Below are 24,261 nucleotides of genomic sequence, written 5' to 3'. Positions count from 1 at the left end.
ATGAATAAGCAAGTGCTGACTCTTTATCAAGAAAACATTTGTACAGTGGTCTGGGAAGTGGTGTAGTGGCTAAAATGCTGGACTTGGAAGAATGAGGTCCTGAGTTTGAGCTTAAGTGTCATATGTATCAGAGGGATGTTTTGGTTCTCTATCTCCCTCTCTCTCTTCCTCTTTCTTTCTTTCTTTTTTTTTAAAAAAGATTTTAAATAAATAAAAGATTTTATTTATTTATGAGAAAGATAAGAGGAGAGAGAAAGAACCAGACATCACTCTGGCACATGTGCTGCCAGGGATCAAACTCGGGACCTCATGCTTGACAGTCAAAAGCTTTATCACTGCGCCACCTCCTGGACCACCCTCTCTTCCTCTTTCACTTGTGTTAATAAATGAATCTTGGGGCCAGGTGGTGGTGTACCTGGGTAAGCACTCACATACAGTGTGCAAGGACTCAGGTTCAAGCCCCTGGTCCCCACCTGCAGGGGAAAATCTTCATGAGTGGTAAAGCAGTCTGCAAGTCTCTTCCTGTCTCTTCCCCTCTCTGTCTCTACCTCCTCTCTCAATTTCTCTGTCTCACTCTAATAATAAATAAAAATATTTAAAAAAAATAGATGAATCTTCAAATATAAATAAGAGCTAGGGGGCAGGGATAGATAGCAAAAATGATAATGCAAAGAGTCTGTCATGGCTGAGGCTCCGAAGTCTCAGGTTCAATCCCTGCACCACCATAAATCAGAGCTGAGCAGTGCTCTGGTAAAGAAAAAAAAAAAAAAAAGAAAAGAAAGAAAGAAAGAAAGAAAGAAAAACTAGTAAGATAGTATAATGGTTCTGCAAAGAGACTTTCCTGCTTAAGGCACCAAAGGTCCCAGGTTCAATCTCCAGCACCATCATAAGCCAGAGCTGAACAGTGCTCTGGTATACAAAATAAAAATGGGAGTCGGGAGGTAGCACAGCGGGTTAAGCGCAGGTGGCGCTAAGCACAAGGACCAGTGTAAGGATCCTGGTTCGAGCCCCCGGCTCCCCACCTGCAGGGGAATCGCTTCACAAGCGGTGAAACAGGACTGCAGGAGTCTATCTTCCTCTCCCCTTCTTTGTCTTCCCCTCCTCTCTCCATTTCTCTCTGTCCTATCCAACAACAACGACATCAACAACAACTACAACAATAAAACAACAAGGGCAACAAAAGGGAATAAATAAATAAATATTTTTAAAAATTTAAATAAAAAATAAAAATAAATAAACAATAATGATAGTATAGTTAAAGGGGGGCCAGTTAGTGAGCCTCCCTTGCCATGAATGTGACCCAAGCTTGAGCTGAGTGTCCATCTTTCTGTAGGAAGCTTTGGTGCTATAATGCCTTTTCTTCTCTTTTTCTCTGTCTTTCTGTCTTTGCCTCTATCTGGAAAAAAAATCCTGGCGTGGTGAAACCCCAGTGATGACAAAAATAACTAGATAAGTGAAATAAAACATACAGGTAGTGGTTAGGGAAGTGATTCAGCAGTAAAGCTAGTCTTGTATGCATAAAATCCCAGGTTTAGTCCCTGGCACTGCATACTACATACACCAGAGCAGTACCAGTTCTCTCTTGCTCTTTATCTCTCATATAAATCAGTGAAAATATTTATTGATTCATTTTTGTGGCGCCAGTGCCTCATGCATCTGTGATCTCACTAATCTGGGTCATTTATTTTGGGGCTCAAACCTAGGCTGCCAACATGAGAAGACACAAACCCTATCTAGTTAGTGGTGAGCTATTTCCCCAGCCCCTAAGTAAGCCTTAAAATATATTTATTTATTAGGGGCCAGGCAGTAGCATAAAGGGTTAAGTGCACATGTTACGAAACACAAGGACCCGCTAAGGATCTCCATTTGAGCCCCCGGCTCCCCACTTGCAGGGAGGTTGCTTCACAAGCGGTGAAGCAGGTCTTCAGGTGTCTATCTTTCTCTCCCCCTCTCTGTCTTCCCCTCCTCTCTCCATTTCTCTCTGTCCTGTCCAACAACAACAACAACAGCAGTAACAATAACAAGGGCAACAAAAATAGGAAAAATGGCCTTCAAGAGCAGTGGATTCGTAGTGCGGCGTAGTGCAGGCACTGAGCCCCAGCAGTAACCCTGGAGGAAAACAAAACAAAAACACGTTTTTAGTCATTAACAACAGGGAGAGAGAACAAGAGCATCACACCAACACAGATTTGGTCCCCAGCATTGCATGTAACTACAGGTACAAAGTGCCAGCCATGGCGTCACTCCCTGGGCCTCCTGAACAAATCTTTAAAATGTACAGTTAAGGTGGGGGTAGACAGCATAATGATTATGCAAAGAGACTCTTGTGCCTTAGGCTCCAAATCCCAGGTTCAATCCCCCTGAACCACCATAATCCAGAGTTGAGCAATGCTCTGGCAAAAACAAACAAACAAACAAATAAACACCTTGCTAAAATAAAATAAAATGTGCAGTTAAAGGGATGGAGCTCAGCAGAAAAGCACATGCTTTGCTTGAATGAGGCCCCAGGCTCCCCCCAGGTGCCAAAATCACACAAAGAGGGTAGTCGAGTGGCTTTAATATAGCCACATAACTGTATAACCATATTTGGTGATTCAAGCTAATAGCACAGCTGCTGGGGAGGGTCCAGTCTCCAAGATCCCAGCAAGTCAACTGTGTTTGGGCCTTCCTGATGACACCGAGGTGGGTCTCACTCTACCCTGGCTCATTCCAAGCACTTACCACATGACTAGGATAAAATGTCAACCCTCAATTTAGATGTGTATTTTATTTCTTCTTCTTCTTCTTCTTCTTTCAGATTTCTATTTTACACTCTACCAAAACCTAATATTAAACCTCCATTTGCTTTTTGAAGTATTTATAATGCCTCATATTTTAAAAAATTGATGAAGGAAGATAGTTCAAAAACCAAGCTACAAAGTCATCAGGAAACTTCTGTTTAAAAGGTGTGGATGTATACAATCATGTTTAAAATAGTATTCTACCTATCACATTTTAGCAAAAAATTGGCAACTTAGCTCACTAACATGGGAAATATTAAAAGTGGAAATCATATATCATTTAGTCTCTTTGTTTTAAAGAGCGAAGTTACAAAGAGTGATTACAGTGTCATTCCTGAGTAATGGAAATATTTCTGGGCAGAACTTTCCAGCAGCTGAAACACTTTCTCTAGTTCTGTGACACTAGTTAAGGGAAAGGCCAGGAGATAATTACAAGCTAAATCCAAAAATTTTCCACTAATGTTTTCACCTCAAAACATCTGCTGCCTTTTTGATAACTTTGAGGAGACACTGGGGGGATGCTTTTTGTCTCTTTCTAAAGATTGCCAGTTTTTAGAAAAGTAGACTTCATGGTTTCTATTTTTATCTATCTATCTATCATCTATCTATCTAATCTAATTTAAGTTTTTGTTAATTTTTTAAAACAAAGACAGAGAGGCAGAGAGAAACAGAGACAGACACAGAGAGAGAGAGACAGAGACAGAGAGAGAAGAGGCCAGGCAGTGGCACACCTGGTTAGGTGCACACTACAGTGCTCAAGGACCCAGGTTCAAGCCCCTGGTCCCAATCTGCAGGGGGAAAGCTTCACAAGTGTTGAAGTAGAGCTACAGATATCTCTGTCTCACTCCCTCTTTTTCCCCCTCCCCTCTCAATTTCTCTCTGTCTCTAGCCAATAATAAATAAATAAAATTTTTAAAAGATAGATAAATGGATGATACATACATATAAGTGGACAGACAGACAACAGCATTGAAGTTTCCTTCAATTTGATGGGGACCAGGCTGGAACCTGAGTCAGGTACATGGCCAAGCAGTCTCTCTCTAATCTAACTCAGTCTCTAATCTTTGTCTTGAGTTGGCAGCCAAACTTCTGAGGCACACACCTGTCTCAGTTCCACCTGCTCCTTCTCCACTGGTTCAGAAAGTCTTTTCACAGAGTTACCTTTGAAAGAAGTTTTGCCTTGTAGGTCACTGTGTGCTTTCTCTTCCTGGGGACAAAGAAGGAGAAAAATTGTGTCCTAGCAGTACAGTGGCTGAGAGACCAAGTCCTAATGGCACGTTTGCTTGCTTTGTGATCATATGCAACTGACTTCACCTCTCTGTGCCTCCTTTCCTTTACTGTAAGAATAACAATGGAGTCCGGGAGGTAGCACAGTGGATGAAGCGTTGGATTCTCAGGCATGAGTTCCCAAGTTCAGTCCCCAGCAGTGTCTGGTTCTTTCTCTCTCTCCTCCTATCTTTCTCATAAATAAATAAATTCTTTTAAAAAAAAGAGAGAGAAAAGAATAACAATGGAAACTACTTTTTAGGGCCATTGTGAGGATTAAATGAATCAGTATGTAAAGAAACAAGACTGTTAGAATAGTCTTGGCATTCATTAAGCTATAGATAAATTTTAGGTGTTGTTATTGTTGTTATTTTGTTACAAATGCAATTTAAACACATACACCATGAGTGATGTAAAACAACAACAAATGCAGTAGGTAACTCTCAAGATAAACAACTTCAACTTATAAAATATTAATTTATCCTATTTTATTTTTTTAACATTTTTATTCATTTATTTTTGTATAGATACTAAGAGAAATCGAGAGGAAGGGGGATATAGAGAGGGAGAGAGTCAGAGAGACACCTGCAGCCCTGCTTCACCACTCATGAAGCTTTCTCCCTGCAGGTGGGGACCAGGGGCTTAAACCTGGGTCTTTGAGCACTGTAATGTGTGCGCTCAACCAGGTGCGCCACCGCCCGGCCCTGCCTATTTTCTTTTTATAATATAGCACTGAGGTCTCATCCGCATGTGACACTGCAGCTCAGTGACCTTCCCTGGGACAGTGTTTTTCCATATTTAGAGAGAGAGAAGGAAAGAGGGAGAAAGAAAGAAAGAAAGAAAGAAAGAAAGAAAGAAAGGGAGGGAGGGAGGGAGAGACAGACACAGCAAGGAGAGACATCACATCGTCACTCCCTCTTTCCTTCTCTCTCTCTAAATATGGAAAAACACTGTCCCAGGGAAGGTCACTGAGCTGCAGGAAAGTCCAGTGCTCTGCCAGTTGAACCATTTCTCTGTTTGCACAACATACTTTTTTTTTTTACCAGAATACTGCTCAGCTCTGAGACTGTCATGGCTGAGGCTCCAAAGTCTCAGGTTCAATCCTTGCACCACCATAAATCAGAGCTGAGCAGTACTTTGGTAAAAAAAAAAAAAAAAAAAAAAATTATCTGGTGGTGCAGAGGATTGAACCTGGGACAAAAATATGATCATTTTAGTATTTTAAAATAGTCATGTAGCCCTGATTTTTTTTTCTCCTTTTCAGAAACACCCCATATTGAGTGTGGAGGGATATACAAATTCCTAAATAAACTTACCCTTAATTCTTTTTCTAATAAATTTTCTTTTTTTATTTATTTGTTTATTTATTGGATAGGGACAGAGAGAAATTGAGAGAGGAGGGGGGAGATAGTGAGAGAGAGAGAGACAGAGAGACACCTGCAGCCCTGCTTCACCACTTGTGAAGCTTTCCCCTGCAGGTGGGGACCAGGGGCTTGAACCTGGGTCCTTGCGCATTGTAATGTGTGCACTTAACCAGGTGTGCCACCGCCTGGCCCCTTAATAAATTTTCTTAACATACACAAAAGCTAGTGAGGGAAACAGTAATACTGCAGACTGGAGAAAGGTTGATGCCATAACACCACAGATGAAAAAAGACACAAGACACTGCGTTGGGGGCGGGGAGGGGTGGTGCTGGGCCACACACATTTGTGATTTCACCATTCCTAGACTTCTTATTTTCATTCAGAGTAAACAGAGAAAGAAACATAAAGAGGGGGAGAGACACCACAGAACGCAAGTGTCCCCAGAGGGCACTCTAAATCACAGACACTTGTAGGCGCGACACATAGTAGGCCTTCAATAGAAATACCTCGATTAGGGTTGGGAGACAACTCACCTGGTAGAGTAGAGCATGCATTCATTTTACCATGCTCTAGTTTAAACACCCAGCCACCACACTGGAGTACCATGCAAAGCAAAAGCTTCAGACAAGGGAGATGGCAGAATGGTTATGTAAAAAGACTCTCATGCCTGAGGCTTCGTAGTCCCAGGTTCAGTCACAAGATGCCAAAGCTAAGCAATTCTCTGGTGTAAAAAAAAAAAAAAAAAAAAAAGGAAAGCTTCATCAATGGTGGAGTGGTTCTGTGGTGTCTCACTTCCCTCTCTTCTCTCTCTTTTTAGAAAATGTATTTATTGGGGGCCGGGCAATAGTGCTCCAGGTTAAGCACTCCTATTGCAAAACACAAGGATGGGTGCAAGGATCACAGTTCCCCTCCTCTCTCAATTTCTCTCGGTTCTATCCAATAACAACAGCAGCAGCAACAATGGAAAGATGATGGCCTCCAGGAGCAGTGGATTCACAGTGCAGGCATCAAGCCCCAGTGATAACCCTGGAGGCAAAATAAATAAATAAAAATTTTAAAATATCTATTTATTATTTATTGGATAGAGACAGAGAGAAATCAAAGGAGGAGACAGGGAGAAAGAAAGATATCTGCAGCACTGCTTCACTACTCATGATTTCTTTCCTATAAAAGAGCTTGAATGTGGGTCCTTACACATGGTAATGTGTGTGCTCAACCAGGTGCACCACCACCCCAACCCCCATGTCTCTCTAGCTGGAAACACACACACAAGTGAGTTCACCAGAAGTGGTGAAATCACAGAACAGGTTCAAAGTCCTGGTTCCAGAAAAAGAAAGGAAGAGTGAGAAGAAGGAAAAGCTTTGAGCAGTTACTGGGTAGAGCTCAGGCTCATCACACTTGCTCATTTCCTTGCGTTTGTTGGAGCTAATGGTTCTTCAAACATTCAGCAGATGATCTTCAGTTTCGTCTAGAGGCCTAGGCAGGTGGGCTAACAGTGAGTGAGTGACTACTCATATCCAGTTGACACAGCCTGGGCCAGTCTGAATGATCTGTCTATCTGTCCCTGCCTCCACCCCAGGCTTTCTCAAACCTGGAGCTGACAATCAAGACATCCCAGCAAGAGGACGTCCAGCCCCGGGAGGTGCTGCTGGTTCTCAGCTCTGACAGCATTGTGGCAGTGCGCCTGCAGGCCCTGGGGATCCCCCTCCACCTGGCCTATGTGAGTGTCCACCCTCCTACCCCAGTGGCCCTGCTCCTTCTTTTTCTCCTTTCATTATTCCCTAGGATCTTGCCTAATGGACCCCAAAGTCCTTGGCAGAGAATACTCAAATGCAGTGGGGCCTGGAGTTCAAATCTGGAGGTGGGGGTGTCTGGTCAACCAGTCAGCTGCCATCTTTGCAGATGGGCTCTGTCTTCCCATTTGTCCAGAGAGAGTCAGATGTGAGAACACTGCACAAATAATGTAGTCACCATCTCTGAAAAAGTTACAAGACACATGTTTGAAAATACCCAAGCAGGTAGGTAGCAGAGTGGTTATGCAAATGGCTTTCTTGCCTTGGTTTCCAAGGTCCCAGGTTCAACCGCCAGTACCACCATAAACCAGAGAAAAAGAAAATACCTAAGCATAGAGGGAAAGCATTGGGAGGGAGCCCCATGATGTGCTAACAGCCCTGGAAGCCGTAGGAGAGTAGGAGAGACCTTCATCTCATTCTTTACATTTTGTTGAATCTGCAGGGTTTGCTTTGATTGGCAAAGCCTACATTTGAGAACAAAGCACTTTTTCAAGAACTCAAGCTTCTTAGAAGTGTCAGATGCAGAGAGGAGGGGAGGCCAAAGGCTGGGTTGCAAGGACATGAGTGCTCAGAGTGGGAGGATGTGGCTGTGCTGTGGTCACTGCCTCCCCCACATGGGAGGCCCTGGGAGAAGGACTCCAGATGTGAGCAGCTGTTGCTTATAGCCCAAGGAAGCTGAGGCCAGGGGAGAAGAAGCCAGAGCAGGAGAGAGCCACCAGAGCAAGGGAGCAAGAGATGCAGAAAGAAAACTGTGTAACAGAGTGGGCCTGATGTGGGAGGGACAAACAGACATAGAGAGAACCCAAGATGATGGGACAGACAGAGGGCATCTTAGAGCTGACACAGAACTCCCAGGCCTGGGATGACTGAAATACAGTCCCAGGGACTGTTGGGGAATGGGGAGAGGAATAGGGAAGAAGAAACCAGACTGGCAGCAGGACAGCAGAGACAGACAGACGGGCATGACCATCCTGCGAGCCTGGGGAAGGAGGCTAGGGATCAAGACCAACTAGGACTGTGCTACTGAGGCCCACCCCTTAGTGCCCAAAGAAGGGGAATCAAAGCCCTGGAAGGACAAGCACAGCCATGGCTCCACCCATCCCTCCTTCTCCCCCTTCCCTCCCCCAGCTGATCTGAGCCAGCAGGGACCTAGGTGACAGTGACGCATGGGACATGAAGCATGCCCGCCCAACCGGAAGGTTGAAGTAGGGACAGTTCCGGCTCTGGGCTGCAGTCAGGCTTTCCTCTCTGGGCTAAGAATACGCGGGGTGGGGATGAGGGGCATCATCAGTGCCAGGCACCGGCTTCAACACACAGCTTCCTGAGCAGGGAGTCCGGTGGAGGGACCACAGCCTGGCCAGGGGCAGACCTAGCGCCAGGCAGTTCCCAAAAGCCTACCCTTTAAATCCTGCTGCGTCTCTACTTTGCTGCTGCTGCTGCTGAGGCTGAGACTGGAGACAGCCCCTTCCACTTCCCCCTAGCTCCAAACTGGACAAAGCCCTTCCATCAAGAGGGCTGGCCTCCTCTCCCAGTTGCTTATCATTTTCCCCCATGTTCAATTCCACTGCCAGGCAGGACTCTAGCCCTCAGCCCTTGTGCTCCTGCTGCTTCGGTACTGCTCCTGGGGCTGGAATACACAGGAAGTCTGGGTCCATGGCCAAACTTCCTCCAACCCTGTGGCTTCAACAGAGCACCACCACCAGGAAGTCTTCCTTGTTTCCTTCCACCAACCCTCCATAGACTCTCCTGAGGCATAGACAGTGGAGACAGTGAAGGGTTAGAAGCCCTTTGCCCTGCCTCCCATCCCTGCCCATCCAGGGGCCCTCCTCTCCCTTTACTTCTTACTAAACCATACTCTATCATTTCCAGTAACCTGAGGCATAGATAGTTTCTGGATCCAGCAATGCCCCCAAGCAGGGATTACCCATTAGTCTTTTATCATTCATTTATTCACCCTTTCCTTCTCTCCTCCCCACTCATATGCAAGAAGCACCTGCTGTATGTCAGAACCTCCAGAACTTATTCTGTGTCAGGCAAAGTGGACACTGCTACCCATAGACCCTCAGAGTGTGAGCAAAACAGACAGCAGCCATGCAGTGTGGTGTGAGTGAAAGGAGTGTGACTCTGGAGGGGCAGTGGGCGATGTTTGGACAAGTGGATGAACGTGCATGTGTATCCATCCAGCTGCCCCCAGATGTGAAAGGGAGTTGGGGTAGGCCTGGTTGGCAGGGGACATTGGGAGGGCTCTAAGCTGACTTTAGATCCACCAGCCTCTGCATCCTCTGCCCTGATGTCCTCTCAGCCACCTGGCTGCCTCCCTGAATGAACTCTGGCATAGGACAGGGGGACTCGGGCCCAGGAACAGCATCTTGAGCTGATGCATATCTCCCTAGGACACCAAAAAGATCTACATCCACGATTTCTCAGGAGTCCTCAGTTCCAACACTACACACCTGTCCCCCTTCACCAACAAGAGCGAGCTTCTCGCCTGGGCAGCTACAAAGGGCCCTATCGCCTCTGTGGCCAAGCTGAATGACCCTGGAAAGATCCTTCTTCATCTGGACCAAGGTCAGTCCCTGGTGGTCTTTCTTGACTAGGGAGTAATCAGAATTGTGCAGATACACCCCCAGGTGGAGGTATGACTCACCCCACATCACACATGAATGCCAGTGTGTGGCTGGGGTGGCAGTTCCACCTTCACCCAGCACTGCTGAACTGTGTAAATCATCAGTGACTTACAAAAGCAGCGTTGGTGTAGTATTTATTATCTGTTATGTGTTAGGCACCTGGGAGCTCTGGGAACAAATCCTGGAGCTAACACGATGGTGAGGAGATGACAAACATGCACTCAAACAAATACACGCTATGATTTCAGCCTGTGGTAAGTGGTTTAAGAAAGTAACATGGGGAGGTCAGGTGGTAGGGCATCGGGTTAAGCGCATGTGCCACAGAATGCAAGGACCAGTGTAAGGATCCCAGTTCAAGCCCCTGGCTCCCTACCTGCAGGGGAGTCGCTTCACAGGTGGTGAAGCAGGTCTGCAGGTGTCTTTCTCTCCCCCCTCTGTCTTCCCGCCTCCATTTTCCTCTGTCCTATCCAACAACGAATGACATCAACAACAACAATAATAACCACAAGGCTACAACAACAAGGGCAATAAAAGGGGGAGAAAATGGTCTCCAGGAGCAGTGGATTTATAGTGCAGGCACTGAGCCCCAGCAATAACCCTAGGAAGAAGAAGAAGAAGAGGAGGAGGAGGAGGAGGAAGAGGAGGGGGAGGGAGGGGGAGGGGAGAGGGAGAGGGAGAAGAGGAAGAGGAAGAAGAAGAAGAAAAGAAGAAGAAGGAGGAGGAGGAGGAGAAGAAGAAGGAAGTAACACGGTGCCAGCTGGATAGTTTACCTGCTTGGCCATGCTCAACACCCAGGCCTGAGTTCAGCCTCCACTGCACTTGAGGAAGCTGCGGTGCTGTGGTGTCTTTCCCTTTTTCCCTGTCTTCCTTACTTTCCTTCCTTTTTCCTTCCCTTCCTTCTTTCCTTCCTTGCTTTCGTTTTGTTAGGGGACTAATGGTTTGCAGTACAGTTGTTGCCACATGGGTACAGTTTCTCATCTCCCTATGATAGGTATCTGCAAAACACTCTCATCCCCCAGCTTCTGTCTTTCTAGTTGAAAAAGTCTGCCCAGAACAGTGAGACCCTATCGATTGTATACAAAGAGTGGGGTGACGTGCTGAGGCCAGGGCCGCTGCACCCCTAGCTTGTGTGGGCTTCCCCTTATACTTAGCCTGTGTTAACAGACAGGAGACAAAGCCTGGGTCACTCAGCAGCAAGCAGTAGGGGGGGGGGGGAATTTGAACCTAGGTCCTGGGGTGTTCCTCACTTCGCAGCTCCTTCCAGCCACCCCACCCCTTTGGCTGCCCCTGCAGCAGGATTCTGTGTGAGGTGCCAGACTGAGGTGCATCTGTCTGTCTCCACAGCCCCGGGGTCGCCATCATCCTGTGTTCTGGAGCCCCATGTAGACATGGGTCACACACTTGAGTGGCAGCCGCACGGTGAGGTCTCTGTCCGTGGTTGCCAGTTTAAAAGTATGACCAGCCACAAGGAGGCACACATCGTGAGGGTCCTGCCGGGTCCCCGGGACAGGTAAGGGTGACTGCCACCTAGGCCTGCCCTGTAATGGCACAGAGGACTCCCAGGGAGGAGCCCAGCCCAGTAGCACCCCAGCCCATCTCCAGAGCCACCTGCTGACCCATCAGGCCCCGCCCAACAGCACTGAACCTGCAGTCTGACCCCCACAGGCCCCGGACAGTGACCGTGAAGGTGGAGCAGACCTGCCCTTCAGAGGACCCCTCTGTGCTCATACTGCAGGGACCCCAAGAGGTGACCTGGCTCATCGACTCCAACCACAACATGCAGATTTGGGTGAGTCTTGCTCCTAGGTCCAGGCAGCCCCTTGCAAGCCTCCCCAAGACTCCCTAAACTCCCTGTACCAACACCCCCAACCCCAAGCCCGATAGTCCTACTGCTCCTACTCTCCCCCTCTGTGCACTATTTATATTTTCTTCAAACCATCACCTCTAGGACACCTCCTCCAGGAAGCCAAGCCTTCCATGATGCTCCTCTTTCCCAGGAAGACCCCTAAACCCAACCCATAGGGTCAGGGGAGGTTCCTGGAAAGATCCCTCCCCAAGCTAAATTGAGGGACTATAATAGTAAGAGCCCTTGATTGAGGAACAAGGTGGCCAGAGCATAGGAAATAAGAGCAAAGGCAAGAGCAGAACCCTGACGGGCCCTTTGGCACCCTGACCAGGATATGCACTCCTAACTCTGTCTGTCGTTCCTGACTCTGCCTCTCTCCCTGTCATCAGCCCACTGGTAATTACTTCATCAAGATCTTTCCTGAGAAGACTATCCGTGGCTATGAGCTCCCAGAGACACCCCAAGGCCTGCTGAGCGAGGCCCGAAAGCTCAACGCCAGTGTGGTAGCATCCTTTGTGGAACTCCCTCCAGCTAGTGTCATCTCATTGCTGGTCCACAGCTGCAGTGGTGAGTGTCTGGACCCCCTTCCCCATCCTCTTCTTGGGTCGAGTGCCACCCTGGTGCTAAGCACCAACTTTTCTGCTGTGTGATGGACGGGCCAGGTTGCATCACCCCCCGCCCCATTTGCAACCTGGGAACAGCAAGAGTGGCATGCAGTGTGCACAGCAAGGCTCAGGCTCTGCGCCCGGCCCCCTCTGCTCCCTCACAGGCAGCAGCCCTCAGACCTCACCTGAACCCTTCCAGACCACCCCCTCCCAGGACATCTGCAACGAGAACCTGCTTCTGGAGCTGGTCAGACCGCAGTGCTCCCAGAAGGGCATGACACTGGTGCTGCTGAAAAGTTATATCTCGGTAAGGGAGCCCCTTGCCCTTCCTCCCCCCAGACCTGGCAGCTGGCTCCTCCTCTCACTCCAAAATCTCATCCCATCTTAACCAAGGCATGGGGACCAGCCACATCCCTTTGCAAGCTTCACTCTGCCTGCTTATAAAAGCTGATCATGGCCCCTCCATGTGAATGAAATGAGGACTGACAGGCCAAGCCTGATGTGGTGCCTACCACATACTGAACAAAGAGACTCTAGCTAGTCATCCTCATTCATCTTAAACCAGGCTGACTGGGCAGCCATACACACACAATACAATCTCTGAAGGTACAGCCATATTCATGGCTCAGGTTCAAGTCCCAGAAGCCATGGGAGTTCCGTAATACCAAGAAAAGTTATAGTGCTGTGATGTCTCTGTTTCTCTCTCTCCCCTGAACTAATAAAAAAAAAAATGAAAAAATGAAAGGCCCCAATCCTGCTCCTCCTCTCCACCTCTCCCCCCCAAAAGAAGAAATCTTCATGTGTGAATTTGTTCATTATACAGGATAATTTTCATAGAATTGACTTCCACCTTAGTGACATTGCTAGGTCAAAATGAGTGACCCTTCTGAAAGGGTTTTTTTTTTTTTTGTACCAAAGCACTGCTCAGCTCTGGCTTATGGTGGTGTGGTGGATTAAACCTGGGACTCTGGCACCTCAGGCCTGAGAGTCTCCCTGCATACCATTATGCTGTCTAGCCCAACCCAAAGGCTTTTAATATATATATTAGAGTTTGAGAAAGAGAGAGAGAGAACGAACCAGAGCTGATACATTTGATGCTGGGGATTGAACTCAGGCCTCATGTTGAGAGCACAGCACTCCAGCCAACTCCTGGGTCACAAATTCTGGAAGTTTTATTCCATGTTACCACTCACTTTCCAAAAGATTATCCTAATTTTCACAGCTGGTCTATAAAAGAGCTCACGTTCTCACTCTCACTCTCTCTCCTCCTCTCTCTATTAGCTTTGTTATAGAAGGCCTTTGCCAATGTAGGAAGTAGAGTGCAGTGCTCCATTCTTGGTTTAACTTGCATGTCTTTGACTAGTAATGATGGTGGACATGACTGTATTGTTAACAGTTTAAGGCTCTTGACCACTGTGGTTGGGCATTTTCCTTGATGATTTTCTAAGCTTATTACATAAAGATAATCTGGTTCCCTAAAGGCGGTTTGCCCAGAGTTAAAAAAAATTAAAAAGTGGCTCTGAGAACTGGGTTAAACTAGGGTGGGGGTTGTATGTGAGCAAAGATTATCCATAGAACTCAGGTGGCAACTGTTGATTTCAATAGTTCTGTACTTCTCAATGCATCTTAGAAGGGAGCAGTAAGAAGCAAATCTAACTTGTGCTGCCTCAGCTCTTACTGCTTAGGGCAAGGCTCAATATAGAAGCGAGTCAGGCTCAGGCAAAGTATTCTTTCAGATGGAGGAGGAGGAGATCTAGTGAAAATGGAAAGGGGAGCCAAGGGAGGGCTGTGACTCAGGAGCCTTGAGTGTGCTCTGTCCATTGGAGAGTGATGGGCAGGCCTCAGGCTCCTTGAGGCCTCTTGACAGTGCCCCTCCCCTTGACCCTGGCCTAGATCCTGAGGTGCGCCATCAGCAGCATGACCTTCTATGACCCCAGCTGCCGGGCTGAGGACAAGGATGACACATTAATCTTGCACAGCACCTTCTCTAACTGTGGCATGCAAGCAACAGAAGCTGTGGTCAGCAATGCGGTAAGAGTTGGGGCCTGTAAGGGGGCCGGGTGATAGCACAGCAGGTTAAGCACACATGGCACAAAGCGCAAGGACCGGCACAAGGACCGGCATAAGGACCCCAGTGTGAGCCCCCGACTCCCCACCTGCAGAGGAGTCACTTCACAGGCGGTGAAGCAGGTCTGCAGGTGTCTATCTTTCTCTCCCCTTCTCTGTCTTCCCCTCCTCTCTCCATTTCTCTCTGTCCTATCCAACAACAACAACAATAATATTAACAATAACGATAGACAACAAGGGTAACAAAAGGGAAAAGGTGGCCTCCAGGAGCAGTGGATTCGTGGTGCAGGCACTGAGCCCCGGCAATAACCCTGGAGACAAAAAAAAAGAGTTGGGCCTGTTGCAGGCACCCCTTACAGGTCCCTCTCTGATCTTCCAGGCTGCAGCTTTGAGGCATTTTAGGCAGCAGAGTGTGGTGCTCAGTAGAGAAATAAGACGAGCCTATCTCTTGGTGGGCTCAGTGTACCAATCCATAAAATGGGTGTATGTGGGAGGCCTGTGATCTGTTCTGGCTCTGACCATCTCCTTGGCTCTGTTCCTGCAGGTAGTCTTCAACCTTCTGACGAGCTTGTCACCAGTGCAGGTGAGATGGATGACACTGTGCTAACAACCCATCTGGTCCAGGGGTGCTGGGGCCCTCTCCCCTTCCCAATCTGGGAGGGAGTCTCAGATCAGACTCCAATCCTTGCAGCCACATACAACCAATGCACCTCGGTCTCCATATCTATGCAGTGGAAGAGGTTCTAGCTCCTGCTGGCTGCGTGACCTCGGATTGTGGGTTAAAGACCCTTTAACCTCACGGGGGTGTTGAGTAGTCACCAAGATGACACAGGGGAAGCACTTCAGGGACCAGGGTACATCTGGTTGAGCACACATTACAATGTGCAAGGACCTCGGTTCAAGCCCCTGGTCCCTACCTGCAAGGGGAAAGCTTTGCAAGTGGTGAAGCAGTGTTGCAGATGTCTGTCTCTCTCCCTCTCTATCTCCCCTTTCCTCTCGATGTCTGGCTATCTCTATTCAATAAATAAAGATAATAGGGAGGTAGATAGCATAACAGTTATGCTAAGAGACTCTTACGCTTGAAGCTCCAAAGTCCCAGGTTCAATCCCTCACACTACCAGAAGCCAGAGTCAAACAGTGCTCTGGTTTCAAAAAAATAAAAAATAAAAAATAAAGATACTAAAAAAATTTTAAAAACACTTCACACAGATCATATAGATCCTGGCACAGAGTAAGCGCTCCTGATACATATTTGTGGCTTTTTATTTGATTTTTAAAGACATTTATTAATGAGAGGCAGGGGGAGAAACTAGAGAGATGAGAGCATCACTCTGACACATGCAATGCCAGGGATTGAACTCCAGATTTCATGCTTGAGAGTCCAATGCTTTATCCACTGCACTATCTCCTGGGCCACTGTTACTGTTTAACTGTGAGGCTAAGGGTCAGGTTCTGAGTAAGTCTGGACAAGAATCCTGTTCCTCTCCTCATACTCCTTGCTGGGTGCCTTCTGGACTGAGTCTCCCTCCTGTCTTCCACAGAAAAGGGTGTCCTGCATCAACGTGGACAAACTCTCCTTGAAGCTGGGCCTCTACCTCAGCTCAGACTTCCTCCAGGACTCCAACACTCTGGAGCTGGGGCAGCAGGGCTTTGTGCAGGTACCAACCTCCCCACTTCTCTGGGGCATTTCTTTTCCCTCACCTTCTAGTAGAGATAAGAACCTGCCTTCCCAGGGGAAGGAGGGAGTCAGCCAGTGCCTTGGTGGAAGGAACCCAGGAAAGGCCCAGCTCAGGGCCACTAATTGGAACATCACTTCCTCATGTACCCTGGGTAGGCCCTTCCGCCCTATGCTGGAGGCAGGGATGCTAGGGAGACTGTCACTTATTTCAAGAGCACAGGGAGGGTGGGTGGTGGACAGCAAGTGGTCATGCCTCAGCGCTATTACCTCCCCACACAGGTAAAAATGTCCCCAGTCGTCTCTGAGATCTCACTTCACCTGAACAACTGCCAGCTGGATCTGGGGCCTGAGGCAGACAAAGTGGAACTCATCCAGAACCAGACAGCCAAGGGCAGCTGTGTGAGCCTGCTGGCCCCAAGCCCCACGGGTGACATGCGCTTCAGCTTCCTCCTCCGTGGCTACATGGTGCGCACACCCACTACTGGCACCCTCAGCTGCACCATAGGCTTGCGGGCCAACAATCTGTCCACGGTGAGTGGGGGAGCTGCTGCACAGCTCTGGGGCGTCCAAAAGCATAACAGCTCAGGATTGGAGGCCAGCTAGCACAGGATGAGGCCACAGTCAAGCATGTGGCTTCTGGCTATCAGGGTCACTTTTGCTGCCACCTCAAGCCTTCTAATAGCTTTGCTGTGTCCTGGACATTTGTTGGATATGCAGCTGTATTTATCCATCCATCCAGTCGCCCACTCATTTCAAATCATCTTACCATCCACCCATCCTTCTACCCATCTACCCACGTAGTATGACAGCAATGTAATCTCAATAAGCAGGAAATTGCAGGGAAAGTTAAGTCAGAGGATGTGGGTTGGGGAGATAGCTTAATGATTATCAAAAAGACTCTGGTGCTGAGGCTCCTAAGTTCCAGGTTTAAGTCTCAACATCACTGTAAGGCAGAACTGAGCAGTGCTCTCAGGGGGGTGTGGGGATGGGCAGAGGACATCTGCAGTCAGGGATGCGGTACAGTGGTAGAGCTCAGGATTTATAAGTGTCCTAAACTTGATCTTCTGCATTACATATGCCAGAGTACTATTCTGGTAACTGTTTCTCACTGATAAACCTTTGAACAAAAAGATGGGTGGGCCGGGTGGTGGTACACCAGGTTAAGTGCACATAGAATGAAGCACAAGGATCCCTGTTCAAGCCCCCAGCTCCCCACCTGCAGGAGGGGGGGGCGCTTCACAAACAGTGAAGCAGGTCTGCAGGTGCCTATCTTTCTCACTCCCTCTCTATCTTCCCCTCTCCTCTCAATTTCTCTCTGTCCTATCAGGAATAAAGAAAGGAAGAAAGAAAAGGAAGAGGGGAAGGAAGGAAGGAAGGAAGGAAGGAAGAAAGGAAGGAAGGGAGGGGAAGAGAAAGAGGGAGTCGGGTGGTGCTGCAGGAGGTTAAGCGCATGTGGCGCAAAGCGCAAGGACCAGAGGTTCCAGCCCCTGGCTCCCCACCTGCAGGGGAGTCTCTTCAGAGACAGTGAAGCAGGTCTGCAGGTGTCTGTCTTTCTCTCCCCCTCTGTCTTCCCCTCCTCTCTCCATTTCTCGCTGTCCTATCCAACAACGACGACATCAATAACAACAACTACTACGGCAATAAAACAAGGGCAACAAAAGGGAAAATAAATAAATAAATATTTTTTAAAAATTTTAAAAAAAGAAAAAAGTGGCCACAGGAGCAGTAGATTTGTACTGCAGGCACTGAGCCTCAGCAGTAACTCTGGAAGCAAAAAAAAAAAAAAAAAAAAAGGACATGAGATGCTGCTAATATTGACTTTCTATATTTATTGTCATGACACTATGACACTTCAGCATCCACTGGGTCTCCCTTCTCTGCCACGGACACACTCACAGAAGGGCCTCCAGGATTGAAAACCTCCATGGTTGTGTGATCTGGCAGGCGGCTGTGCTTAATTGCCAGGAACACATGTACCAGAGTGATGGCTGGTTCTCTTTCTCTCCTATCCCTCATTAACGAAACCGAAAACAGTGGCAAGGCCACCACTCTGGTCGTTTGAACCCAGAGACAAGGCCCCTCCCTACAGCTAGAGTGATCACAAGCTTCTGAGTCCACTCTGGCTCATCTCGCTAAAGCCTTCAGAAGGGTAGAGCAGCAGCACAGAGTGCCCCCACAGGGCTGTCAGGGGCCTCACAGGAACTCTTCAGCAGCCAGGCTAGGTTATAGCCTCCCTCTCCCAGGACTTGCCTAAAGGGTCCCAGTTAGAAAGTGATGGGGTAGAATCCAAAGCCAAGACCCCAGGGTGGGCTGTGACAGGCCAGAACCTTCCCCTCGAAGGCTGTATCATTCACTGCCCTCTCTTCCTCCCCAGGATGTCTTCAAGTCTGTCTCTAAGCACCTCAACATCATCAGCCCTGCCATGCCTGGTGAGCTCTCTCTACGTCTCTCTGGGGTTCCAGAGGCTGAGGTCAGAGTAGGACATAATAGATGGCCCAGAGGCACATGGCAGGGAGGACTCCAGAGAGAACATTCCCTGGGAGGAGGGCCAGGCCTTCTAGCTGCTGAGCATGGGTTCCACAGCTGCATCTTCTAGAGGAAGGGCTTTTGCTGGGCCACCTGTAGGATGGGACTCCAGGTTTTTTGCTCTTGCCCTCCTGGTTGCTGGGTGACCTGGCTAGGAGAGGGGGAGGGGGTTTACAGGGAGGGCACAAAGCCACAAAAATCCAGACCCCGGATCGGTTGAAGGCACCTTAAGGGTTGGGGGAGGGGTGGTGCCCCCCTTAAGACCTCATGTGGGGGGTGAATTTTCAGCCAGCATCCTCTGGCCTTTGTTGCCCCAAGCCCAGGCTCCAGTCAGGCAGCAGAATCCCTGGCATTATGGGCGGAGGCCAAGGGGCACCTGGCTCTTTGCCACCCCACTCTGGCCAAGATGGAGCCCCCCTGCCCAGCCCACAACCAATGGACTAATAATCATCCATTACATAGAAGTTCAGAAGCACAGAGCAGTCACAGGAGTCGGGAGCATGGAAGGAACGAGGCTTAGGAAAACCCAAGAGTAGAGCTGAAGAGCCTCTGAGATGCTCTGACCCTTCCCTGTTGTGGGATATGACTCTGAGAGGGGCAGGGACTGACCTAACACACAGAGCAGTATGTCGGCCACATGGCAAGGCAGGACAGACTCCACTACACCACCCAGCCTCCCTAGATACATCTCCCGGGGCTGGGGATGTAGCTCAGTGGTGGAGCACATGCCTGGTATGTCCCCACTACCCAACCCCCACCCCCCAAAGCACTACCATCAACAGCCTTGGGAGGCAGAAACTGGATCCTCTGGGTGGAGGGAGCTAGAGCTTGGTGCCAAGCATGGGAAGTGAAGACTCCATTTGCCAAAAGAGAGACCAGGGCTTAGAGAAGGCGGTCGGTGGCTGAGTGGGGACTGGTACCCACCAGACCTGTGTTCCTGGCCAGCAGGACAGAGAAGGGGCCAGGAAGGGGCACCTGGCTAAAGCTTCCCTTCCCTTGCTGGTCCAGGCAAAACCCTCGTCCTGCCCACAGTGCTGGGCATCACCTTTGGCGCCTTCCTCATCGGGGCCTTGCTCACCGCTGCGCTCTGGTACATCTACTCGCACACGCGTGAGTATCCCAGGCCGCCCCCACAGTGAATACTCAGGAAACAAGCCCCACACTACCCCCACCTGGGGGACCGGCGAAGCCTCTGGGGGAGTGGGGAGCCCTGGCCTGGGGCCCTGACCTCCACCCCTGCCCCCAGGTCCCCCTGGCAAGCGGGAGCCCGTGGTGGCGGTGGCTGCCCCGGCCTCCTCGGAGAGCAGTAGCACCAACCACAGCATCGGGAGTACCCAGAGCACCCCCTGCTCCACCAGCAGCATGGCATAACATCCAGCCTGGAGCCCTGGGGGCCACCCAGCAGGAAAGACTGAGTAACCACCAGCTGGGAGCCACTGGCCATGAACTCACCCTGGGACCCCAACCCCTCCACCCTAAGGACGGCCCCTGCCTTCTGTGCCTCCCCCATCTGCCTCCCCCTCAGAGGCTTGCTGTCAGCAGGGGCACCAGCCTGGAACACTTGGGGGTCCCTCCACCCTATCCCACAGAATCTTCAAACCCAGTGGGTCTGGAGTATGTCTGCCCTGGACCATGGAGAGGAAAACTACAGCCCTGTCTGTCCAGATTGTCACAGAAACCACAGTCCCTGTTATCTGAACCTGGATCCGCACAGTGTCGGAGCTGCGCGGGGGTTGGGGGGAGTTGAGAACTCGAAAAAGACTGAACTGCACACCCAGGCCAACAGCGCCAGCTTAGTAGCGTGGAAGAGGGCCAGCCAGAGCATCGGGATCTGGACTCAGCAGACTGGTACCTGGACTGGCATGACTTTGGCGGGGAAACAGAAATCTGGGGTGCCCATCCTGGGAGCACGGGGAGCCTAGCTCCTTCCTGCAGGTGCCTCCCTCTGAGCCCATCAGGAAGGCAGCAGCTGGGGTACACCCCGTCCTGCGTCCACCCTTCTATACTCACCACCAATAAATCAGACCCAAAACCAGTGCTGGGAGAAGGGAAGGGGGACTAGCATGGGTGCGATGACTGCTCTGGGTTTGAGTCCTGATCCTGACCCTTACTGGCTGTGTGACTATAGACAGGTTCTCCAGTTCTCTGACACCACCCCCAGGCCCCTCCCATCTGTAAAATGTGTATGACAATTGTCCATCACAAGTCTCCATGTGAAGGTGTGCACAGAAGGGCCTGGCATGTGGTCAAGGGGCATCAGTACAGTCTCCTATGTCACCACCAGGCTACCTGAGGCTCAGAGGGAGGGAAGAACTGGCTCTAGGTGCCCCAGCCCAGGTGTCTGCACAACCTACTCCTTGTACCAGCTGCAGTCCCTCAGGCCCCTCTGCCCAGCTGAGGGAGCTAAAGATAAAGAGTCAAAGTCTTGCCATTTTATTAAAAAAAAAAAAAAAAAAAAAAGTTAAAGGCTTTAATCCACTACAGCCACCCCCAGCTGGGGGAGCAATCTTTTCCCAGAAGGCCACAGGGAAGAGGAAATCTATCCACCAGCACCAGCAGGACCCCCGCCTGACCAGGCAGCTCACACAATAAGCTGGGCCTGAGCCAGGAAGCAGGCAGGGTCAGAGGGGACATGGGCTGGCCCGACAGGCCGGCTACAACAACAGTTGGGGAAGCGGGAAGCCCCCTGCCAGTCTCCGCCAGGATGAAGGAGAGGCCAGGGGGAGCTTAGGCTTTGAGATAGAGGATGTCCGTTCTCAGCCTCCCACCTCCCTTGAACCCTCAAGTTTGTGGTCCTAACCAAGGCCCCTAGGTCCGTCTAGACAGAACCAGGAAAGCAGGAAGCAAAAGGCACCTGGTATAGGAGTTTGTGGTTAGCACGCAGGGCAGGTGTGGAAAAATCCCACAGCCAACCCCATGGCCTGGGCTACTGGGCCAATGAGGGCTCCAGCAGCCTCAGGACGCCACCTACCAGGTGCAGGCTCCCTGTCACCAGCACGTGGATGGCGGCGGCTGAGCCTAGCACACTGGCCCCGCTATCTGCCACAGGGTGAGCCAGGAGGCCCCGTGGAGAAGCGGGGTGCTGAAAGACCGGGTCTCGACCTTGGCTGATCCACTGCAAGGCATGGGAGATGCAACTGAAGACGAGGGAGCTGGAGCGGTGGGTGGAGGCTGGGCAGGGGGTGGGCAGCAGGGATGTGGGTCCAGCAGTCTCAGGGCCAGGGGTGCCCCAGAGGTCCGGGCCCACCTGCCCTTCATCCAGGCGGCTCCAGTGCTGCTGGTGTTCAAGGCAGCGGAGAAGCACCTGGTCCAGTGTCACAGTGAAATTCTGCTGATCTGTGAAGTACAGGGACAGGGGAGTCAGCCAGCGGCCAGGACACGAGGGGAGCACCAGCTCAGTGTCAGGCCCTCAACATGCATGACCGACCTCATATGAGGAAGAGGGCTTAGAAGGGTTCAGTGCCTACCATCACAGAGCTGCTTAGCCTGGCTTCAAAGTGAGGACTGATTGCCCGCTGATTATAGCTCCCTGCCCTCACTCCTTGTCTCAGCTGTAAGTGGGTGCCAGCTGGGGCCCATTCATCTTTCAAGAAATACAGATCCCTATGGCATAGCAGTAGAGCTTTGGACCTACAAAAGTGACCTTCTCAGTTTGACCACTGATGCCACATATGCCAGAATGCTGTTCTGTTCTCTCTTTTTCTCAAGCTCATGAAATAAAAAATAAGGGGGGGGGGGGTAGTGCAGCAAGTTAAGTGCACATGGCGCGAAGCACAAGGACTGGCTCAGAGATCCCAGTTCGTGCCCCCAGCTCCCCACCTGCGGGGCGGGTCACTTCACGGGCGGTAAAGCAGGTTGGCAGGTGTCGATCTTTCTCTCCCCATCCTCTCTCAATTTCTTTCTGTCCTATCCAACAACAACAGCAATGGCAGCAATAACAATAACAACAACATGGGCAACAAAATGGGAAAAAATGGCCTCTAGGAGCAGTGGATTCATAGTGCAGGCACCGAGCCCCAGTGATAACCCTGGAGGCAAAAAATAAAGTAAGGGGGGCCGGGTGGTAGCACACGGGGTTAAGCACACATAGTGTGAAGTACAAGGACCAGCACAAGAATCTTGGTTCAAGCCCCCAGGTCCCCGACTGCAGCAGGGGTCACTTCACAAGCGGTGCATCTTCCCCTCCTCAATGAATTTCTCTCTGTCCTACCTAACAACAACAACAGCAACAACAGTAAAAACAACAGTGGAAAAAAGATGGCCACCCAGAGTAGTGGATTCATAGTGCAAGCACCAAACCTCATCGATAACCCTGGAGGCAAAAAAGTTAATTAATTAAATTAAAAGATAAAAAATAAAATAAGGGGGGAGTCGGGCTGTAGCGCAGCGGGTTAAGCGCAGGTGGCGCAAAGCACAAGGACCGGCATAAGGATCCCGGTTCAAACCCCGGCTCCCCACCTGCAGGGGAGTCGCTTCACAGGCGGTGAAGCAGGTCTGCAGGTGTCTATCTTTCTCTCCCCCTCTCTGTCTTCCCCTCCTCTCTCCATTTCTCTCTGTCCTATCCAACAACGGCAACAACAATAATAACTACAACAATAAAACAACAAGGGCAACAAAAGGGAATAAATAAATAAAATAAATTTAAAAATTTTAAAAAAAAATTTAAAAAAATAAAATAAAATAAGGGGAGTTGGGCTGTAGCGCAGCAGGTTAAGCGCAGGTGGCACAAAGCACAAGGACCGGCATAAGGATCCTGGTTTGAACCCCGGCTCCCCACCTGCAGGGGAGTCGCTTCACAGGTGGTGAAGCAGATCTGCAGGTGTCTATCTTTCTCTCCCCCTCTCTGTCTTCCCCTCCTCTCTCCGTTTCTTTCTGTCCTATCCAACAACGACGACAATAATAACTACAATAATAAAACAACAAGGGCAACAAAAGGGAATAAATAAATAAAATAAAATATTTTTAAAAATTAAAAAAATAAAATAAGTAGAGTCGGGAGTCAGGCAGTAGCGCAACAGGTTAAGTGCAGGTGGCACAAAGCATAAGGACCCCAGTTCGAGCCCCCGGCTCCCCACCTGCAGGGGAGTCACATCACAGGTGGTAAAGCAGGTCTGCAGGTGTCTGTCTCTCCCTCTCTCTGTCTTCCCCTCCTCTCTCCATTTCTCTCTGTCCTATCCAACAACGAATAACATTAACAACAATAACCACAACAAGGCTACAAGGGCAACAAAAGGGGAAAAATAAAATGGCCTTTAGGAGCAGTGGATTCATGGTGCAGGCACTGAGGCCCAGCAATAACCCTGGAGGCAAAAAAAAAAATAGTATTACTGGGGCTGGGGAGATAGCTTAATGGTTATGCAAATGCCTTAAAAAGCCTGAGGCTCTGAGATCTCAGGTTCGATCCCCAGCACCACCATAAACCAGAACTGAGCAGTGTTCTGGTCTCTTTCTCTCAGTATCTTTCCCTCTGTATCTGCTCTTTCTCATTAAAGTAAAGTAAATGAGAATACTAAAAAAAAAAAAAAACTGGCAAAGTAACTCATCTGAATAGTGCATCTGTTTTGTCAGACACAAAATCCAGGTTTCAGCCTGGCTCCCACAACAGCAGAAAAAATTTTGGAGCTGTGTCTTTTCCTCTCTCCTACTCTCTCTCTACCTCAGTCTTCGTATTTGGAGAAACTGACTCTGAGTGGTAAAGCCCTGGCTCTG

The 24,261-nt window shown here is 49.5% G+C and overlaps 2 protein-coding genes across 5 annotated transcripts in view; one reads left to right on the top strand and one right to left on the bottom strand.

The window, feature by feature from the left end:
• The window catches only part of ENG (endoglin), a 45,378-nt gene extending 24,791 nt beyond the window's left edge, over nt 1-20,587 (top strand). The window contains exons 3-15 of the mRNA XM_016190704.2: nt 6,990-7,130; nt 9,597-9,771; nt 11,175-11,340; nt 11,496-11,619; nt 12,066-12,243; nt 12,446-12,588; nt 14,175-14,312; nt 14,893-14,931; nt 15,890-16,006; nt 16,306-16,557; nt 18,401-18,455; nt 19,561-19,662; nt 19,799-20,587. Coding sequence (XP_016046190.1) covers nt 6,990-7,130; nt 9,597-9,771; nt 11,175-11,340; nt 11,496-11,619; nt 12,066-12,243; nt 12,446-12,588; nt 14,175-14,312; nt 14,893-14,931; nt 15,890-16,006; nt 16,306-16,557; nt 18,401-18,455; nt 19,561-19,662; nt 19,799-19,923 — 1,755 coding nt within the window. The 3' untranslated portion in view covers nt 19,924-20,587. The remainder of the gene's footprint in view (nt 1-6,989; nt 7,131-9,596; nt 9,772-11,174; nt 11,341-11,495; nt 11,620-12,065; nt 12,244-12,445; nt 12,589-14,174; nt 14,313-14,892; nt 14,932-15,889; nt 16,007-16,305; nt 16,558-18,400; nt 18,456-19,560; nt 19,663-19,798) is intronic.
• Nucleotides 20,588-20,998: 411 nt separating this feature from the next.
• Nucleotides 20,999-24,261, bottom strand: part of FPGS (folylpolyglutamate synthase) — a 32,776-nt gene continuing 29,513 nt past the window's right edge. For all 4 annotated transcript variants that reach the window (XM_060200220.1, XM_060200221.1, XM_060200218.1 and 1 more), the window contains one exon: nt 20,999-21,888. In XM_060200220.1, the coding sequence (XP_060056203.1) occupies nt 21,479-21,888 (410 nt within the window). In that variant the 3' untranslated portion in view covers nt 20,999-21,478. The remainder of the gene's footprint in view (nt 21,889-24,261) is intronic.

This window comes from Erinaceus europaeus, chromosome 10 (genome assembly GCF_950295315.1).
Source record: "Erinaceus europaeus chromosome 10, mEriEur2.1, whole genome shotgun sequence".
Classification (NCBI taxonomy): domain Eukaryota; kingdom Metazoa; phylum Chordata; class Mammalia; order Eulipotyphla; family Erinaceidae; genus Erinaceus; species Erinaceus europaeus.
Note: the sequence above shows the minus strand (reverse complement) of the source record. Positions and strands in the feature narration are given on the sequence as shown.